This window comes from Glycine max, chromosome 6 (genome assembly GCF_000004515.6).
Source record: "Glycine max cultivar Williams 82 chromosome 6, Glycine_max_v4.0, whole genome shotgun sequence".
Classification (NCBI taxonomy): domain Eukaryota; kingdom Viridiplantae; phylum Streptophyta; class Magnoliopsida; order Fabales; family Fabaceae; genus Glycine; species Glycine max.
Genome location: NC_038242.2, coordinates 16,524,118 through 16,530,841, shown reverse-complemented (window position 1 = coordinate 16,530,841; position 6,724 = coordinate 16,524,118). Strand labels below are relative to the sequence as shown.

General features: G+C 35.9%; 1 protein-coding gene across 1 annotated transcript; it reads left to right on the top strand.

The window, feature by feature from the left end:
- The first annotated feature begins 283 nt into the window (after positions 1 to 283).
- Positions 284 to 3,489, top strand: LOC100799596 (protein NUCLEAR FUSION DEFECTIVE 4). Its single transcript, XM_003528128.5, has 2 exons — positions 284 to 992; positions 1,986 to 3,489. Exons 1-2 carry the CDS (start codon positions 504 to 506, stop codon positions 3,168 to 3,170), a joined length of 1,674 nt encoding a protein of 557 aa, XP_003528176.1. The 5' UTR covers positions 284 to 503; the 3' UTR covers positions 3,171 to 3,489.
- The last annotated feature ends 3,235 nt before the right edge of the window (positions 3,490 to 6,724 follow it).

The following is a 6,724-nucleotide window of genomic DNA, read 5'->3' as shown; positions in this document are numbered from 1 at the left end:
ATGTTCACAATTAATTTTATGACATACTCGTCCTTGTGTGTCATGTAGATTCTCTTGTTAATAGTAACAATTAACAAATGAATGAATTTGTCCCATTTTATACTTTTGGGGACTAAAAAGTGAAATTTTATCTTTCAGGGATAAATTTGTCAATGACTTACACTCAATGATGAAAATGATTATTTATCCTTTAATTTTAATAAATAAAATAATTTTATTTTACTAATTAAAAATTACAAACAATATCGATCATATAAATTCTAATATACCCGACATTATGAGTTGCTGACACTCTTTCTCTTCCTATTCAATTGTGTCGCTTTCCAAGTTTCTCGCGGTCCAGTTCCAGTTAAACAATTTCCTTTCTCGGTTTTCATGTCATTCACGTCAACAAAACAAAATCAACCGAACCAATCCAGATTAGGAGAAAACAACAACAATTAACAAAAACAAAAACCATTGCATGAGATAGATAGAAAGTTAGAAACCGAACCGAATCGAGGATGGGGTGGGTGGCGAATCGGTGGACGGGCGTCGCCGCCGCCATATGGATCCAGTGGAGCTGCGGCGCATCGTACACCTTCAGCATCTACTCCTCCGTGCTCAAGTCCACGCAGGGCTACGACCAATCCACGCTCGACACCGTCTCTGTCTTCAAGGACATCGGCGCCAATTTCGGCGTCCTCTCCGGCCTCCTCTACTCCGCCGTCGTCCCCTACACAACCCACCGCGCCTCCGCCGCCGCCAAGTCCAAATGGGCATCGCTCGGCGGGCCCTGGGTCGTCATCGCGGCCGGCACCGTCCAGTGCTTCGCGGGCTTCATCTTCATCTGGGCCTCCGTCGTGGGCCTTATAAGCCCGCCGCCCGTGCCGGTCATGTGCTTCTTTGCGTGGCTCGCGTCCAACGGCCAGACCTTCTTGAATACCACCAATGTCGTCACCGGCTTGCGCAATTTCCCCGAGTACAGCGGCACCATCATTGGTATCATGAAGGTAACTGAAAACAAAACAAAAAAGGTTAAATGAATAATCATTTGGTTTTGTACCGTTTTTTTATTACATGTATCCACCGGTTTTCTGCATGACTAATCTCCGAGAACTTGGCTAGTTACCTTTGATGGGGTCTTTGTTTAAGGGGACTGAGTACTACCACTCCGACCAATCACTTATTGATTGGTTGGCTACTTTTTAGTTTCAATGAAAATGGAAACGCTAAATGTTTATTTTGATTTAACCAAAAGATTGATGATGTCTTAGTTTAATTTTAGAGAAATGTCACGAATACACTTTTATGGACACTCATATTATTTTTATTGGTTGAAATCTATTGAAAATCACAAAATTTTATCCATTTAATGATTTTATGTCTTGATTTTGTAGTTTTTAATGAATTTTAACCAATAGAAAGAAATGCCTTTATAGGAGTGTGTTAAAGAGAGTCGCACTAGCACTCCACTTTCAAGGAGCGTGTTAATTTTATGATACTGTTGTTTCAATGAGTTTATTTGTGTCACTGTCAACCAATCAGGGGTATGCTTTAGTTTAATCTGGGGCCTCAAGTTCCAGTGTGGGGTATGCAATTGTGTGAGAGAAAGAGTTTTGTTATTTAGCTATTTATAGCAGAATTGTGTCCTGTAAAGAATATTTGTGTTTTTGTACAAAAATGAGACCAACCAATCAGAAATCATTCTATAGACTTTTAAAGTAGTTGTTATAGAAGTGTAAGAGACTATAAGAGAGGAAGACCCAAAAAGACTATAAGAGAGGTTATCAAAAAGAATCTCGAACTTAATGATTTGGATAGAAGTATGGTACTTGATAGAACATTATGGCAGAAGTTGATCCATGTAGCCGACCCCACCTAGTGGGATAAGGTGTTGTTGTTGTTGTTGTTGTTGTTATAGAAGTGTAACATAGTGACTTGTGATTAGATGAAAGTGTAAAATGTAAATTAAGTTATTATTGAATTAGAATTTTGTTGTTCAGGGATTTCTTGGACTGAGTGGAGCTATCTTGATCCAAATTTACCATACGTTTTTTGATGGGGACCCAGCAACATACCTTTTGATGCTTGCAGCGTTGCCTTCATTCATCTGCGTGTTGCTTATGTTCTTGCTGAGGATATATGAAGTGCATGGCAGTGATTACAAGAAGCATTTGGATGGTTTCTCTGTGGTTACTGTGATTATTGTAGCCTATCTCATGTTCATAATAATTTTACAGAACTTAGTTAGTTTACCATACTGGGGACGGATGTTTGCATTTGTGATTCTTATGGTTCTGCTAGCAACGCCTTTTGGAATTGCTATCAAGGCTCATTGGGAAGAATCACGGAAATTTGCGCAATCCTACACAATTGGGAGGAGTTCTTCTACAAATAAGGGTACTACTTCCTCCAGTTATTCTGCATCAGTGGATCAAGTGGAGTACCATGAGTTGCCTAGTGATGAGGGGCAGGAACAAGTGACTTCAGATGACAAATTGCCCCGTGAAGAAGAAAAGAACCTCTGGCAAGCTATGTGCACGGTTGATTTTTGGATGTTGTTTGTGATCATGATATCAGGATTGGGTTCTGGGCTTGCAACTATAAATAATATGAGCCAAATAGGACAATCCCTTGGCTATAGTACCATAGAGATTAATAATTTGGTGTCACTATGGAGTATGTGGAACTTCCTTGGTCGTTTTGGAGGTGGCCATGTATCAGATTATATCATGCACAGAAAAGGTTGGCCCAGGCCACTGTTGATGACAGCAACTCTAGGGATAATGATTCTTGGCCATTTAATTATAGCATCTGGTTTCCGTGGAAATTTGTATTTGGGTCCTGTCCTGGTAGGTATCTGCTATGGTGCACATTGGTCCTTGATGCCCACAATCACTTCTGAGATATTTGGTGTAAAGCATATGGGTACCATCTTCAATACTATTGCTGCAGCAAGTCCTCTTGGATCGTATATACTTTCTGTCAGAGTTGTTGGATATATTTACGACAAGCAAGCCGATAAAGAAGATAATTTGTGCTTTGGCATCGACTGTTTCATGCCCTCATTTTTTATCCTGGCAGGTGTAGCTCTTCTTGCATTTTTGGTTGGTTTGGCATTGTTCTTCCGGACCCGAAGGTTCTATAAGCAAGTTGTGCTTAGAAGATTAAAACATTATGCAAGATGATGAAGATTGTATTTGCCTGCATTTCAACTCTAGGTAAAGGCTGAGGAATAAATATAATTATATTAATGCAGTTTTCTAGAGGTTGTCTATGAAGATGATTTGAATTGTGTATTTTACATGTTATAAGAGAAATGTACACAGAATTAAAAAAAAAAAAGCTATGCAGTCCACTCAGTTATAATCACCATTATGTTTGATTATGAACATAGATTCCAACTTTTCAGAAGGCATTTCATTTTATTTTATTTTCCTTTCCAAATGATTGATGAAAGACCTTTGACTTATTTTATTTTATTTTCCTTATTTTATTTTATGGAAAGTGTTGGGCTGAGTTCTATTATATTTTCAATATTAATACCGGTACCTATCAAGTTGGTATCAAAGCTCCTGATCCCAGGGAGACTTTGGATGGCATTGACATGCCTCGAGGGAAGCTCGGAAGCTGTTGAATGGAGGATGGATAGAATTCCTGACCTGATCAAGGTGCAAAGATCAAAGCGATTGTGACATGTTAAACAGTACTTTGACATCAATCAGATATCATGGGTGGAGAAGGTGACTAAGAGTGCCTAAGACAGTGGTTTGTTTGGAAGGAAAGGGCATTGAATTGGTTCCGGTGGTTAGAACTGTGGACAAGGGTCATGATTTGGCCAGCGTTAAACCATGGGTTGTTGGGGATGTTTCAGATTTACTTTTCAGAAAATCCATGAGGTGTTAAACTGTTAATGGAGTTGTGATTGAAATTGGAATTCTGATACTCAGATTAGGATTGAAATTGGATGCTGGATTGATCATACAGGTAATTTGGTAGGTCCTTAAAGATCAAGATAGTGTATTAAGAGAAGAAAAAGAGATGAGAGAGAAGAGAATCAAAGAGAAAAATCTATTATTCTGCTCTGCCAAGGGAGAAAACCCTTCTACAATTGTGAAAACAGTTTATTTCAATCACAGAAAAGTGACCCCCTTATTCTAATGGTATTTACAAGTTACAAGTCCCTCTCCTCTGAACTCCAGAACTGTCAAACAGACCTTTCTAACTCTAACTAGTAAATACCCACTTTACTAACTAGACTTCTCAATAATCAATCACCCCATTACAATTCATTGGTTCCTTTGCCTCCTAGTATAGACCTTTAATATCAGAACCTATTGGTTCCTAACAGTATTCAATGTGGGCCCACATACAACAGGAACATTGAAAACGCGGAGAATGTCACTGCAAGACTGCAACTGTTAGTTGAATCTTCATTGCCAGCATTTGTTATGTATGATTGAAAAATGATGCTTTAGACCTAGCTAACTCAATAAACTCAGCAAAGTCCCCCGCAATATCCGCCATCGCTCGTAAATGTTTTTTTTTTATTGAGAGTGGTACGTTATTACAAAAATTGACTTTTCAGCACCAAAATAGATAAGGAATAGGCCCTGACGTAGTCCCATACTTGAATTGCTTTTGCCTTTAATTGGTCATTTTTCAGCCTTTGTCCTCCCTCCTTATCTTTGAAAGTTTATTTTGGGATAAAAATTCTTGTGTGTTTTGTCAAGAAGTACCATCCATTTGGAGAAAATGTGATTCAGCTTTCAATTTTTTCTTAACGGAATATTATGTTTTTTTTTATATAAACGATTATTAATGTTAGTGTACCAATCTGATTGCATATTTCATGAACAAATTGGACTAATCCTTTTTAGAAAATGTGATACAACTTTGTGAACTTTTCATAATGGAATGTTATTTTTTTTTTTATATTAATGGTAGTGTACCAATGTGAGTGCCTATTTCATGAAACAAATTAAACTAGCCTAAGGTTTTGCTGTAAAAAAAAGGTCTCGAAGATCATAAAAGGTAAAATAGAAAATTTCAACAAAAAAAAAGTTATCTTTAACAAAGTCAAAAATAAATTACAACATAACAAGCACATGAGTTAGTTTGTAAGTTGTAACTGAAAATGTTGTAGTGCTGTGTTAGTTATAGTGGTTAATTTGAAACTTTGAATCTAGAATAAGATATTAGCTTTATGCATACAATAACGGGCTAATAGGAAGAAAAATTAATATATAGAATTTATTTTTATTTTATACATTGTGTATTCATTGAGCTATATAGTACTTTTTATTTAATTAAAGTATTTACTGAATATATGCACTTTCACTAGCTCAGTTTCGTTGAAGCAAATGCTGCTGTGAATCGTACTGCATGTGAACTATCTATAATATATATATGATACCACACATTTAACAACATTTTTTTTATATTTATTAGCGAATACAATAAACAACATTGATTAATGTACATGTACACCAATTAATAAGAAAACCTGTATACAACAAGAATCTTGCAGAGTTTCATAATCTATAGACACCAATTAAAAAGAAGACCTATAAGTACACTTTCAATTCATTGAAGCAAACAGAATCTTATTAATTAACCATCTCAACATTGACATGTTGTTGGTTTGCGGGCGAGCTAGGGTTTAAGTTGTAGTACTAGTTTATCCCACGACCATTTCGGTTCCCCATTGTCTGTTTGGTGAGCTGTACCATGTTCTGCATGCGAAACAAACACAAGTGAAGATAATGAGAAAAGAAGATGGCACCGCAACAATATGACCTCCCGAATTTTCTACTGGAGTTTTCTTTTCTTTTTCTGCATTCTTCGAACCCCATGAAGATTCAAACACTTAAATCCAAAGAAAAAAATCAACAGAAAATAATTAATTTAGTGCCGAATATTGGAAATCAAGAAGTTGTATGCATACATGTGTTGATAGTATATCCAGTATGGCTGAACATGTTTTTGTTTTTCTAAAAACGAAATCTTATTGGCTACTTTATTGAATCAATTTTCTATATATCCAAAATCAGTTTCTATTTAATTTATCAAACCAATTTGTGATGGTGGATCTGACATCGATCCCGGTAGAATAAGCTCTTGGAGGGAGGAGAGAGACTTTAAATGTGATTAAACCCTTAATTTTAATTTATGATTTGTCTCATAATTGGTTCAAAGAACAGAACTTGTAGTGATATTTTGAGATATCATTGGAGAACTTAAAATCCTAATTACAATTGTATCAAACTAAAAAAAATCTAAACTGATTCTAATTAAAGCTTTTAAGTGCAGAAATAATTTTAAACTGGACTTGCGCCTTAGCTCTTTTGCTCCATTTCCCTGTCAGTTCACTTTATTTTTAGATATTTATCTAACGTCAAATAATAACGTATATGAACGGAATGTTTTGATTTGGTCTCAAGAGCCTAATCTTTTCTATACTACACCTTTCACTACATCAGAAAGTGGTGATTTGTGGTGACTAAAAATATCTATAATTCTTTGTCATGAAATAATGTGTCTTCAATGATTGTGACTTGTAACTCTTCATCAAAGGATATATTTTGAATGATCATATCCTTGATGAAGAGACATAAAGAATAATTGCATTCTTACATTAAAGGATTTTTGACTTTTTTTTTATGAATATGTCTTGAACATAAAATGACAAGACACTTTTATAAACATTATATTTAGAAGAAAAAAAAGAGTATATTCAGCG

What these genes read in the sequence shown, in the direction of transcription:
- LOC100799596 (XM_003528128.5), top strand. Translation starts at nt 504, where the DNA reads ATGGGGTGGGTGGCGAATCGGTGGACGGGCGTCGCCGCCGCCATATGG. An exon ending in CCATCATTGGTATCATGAAG is followed by an intron (nt 993 to 1,985) that starts GTAACTGAAAAC and finishes TTTGTTGTTCAG; the next exon opens with GGATTTCTTGGACTGAGTGG.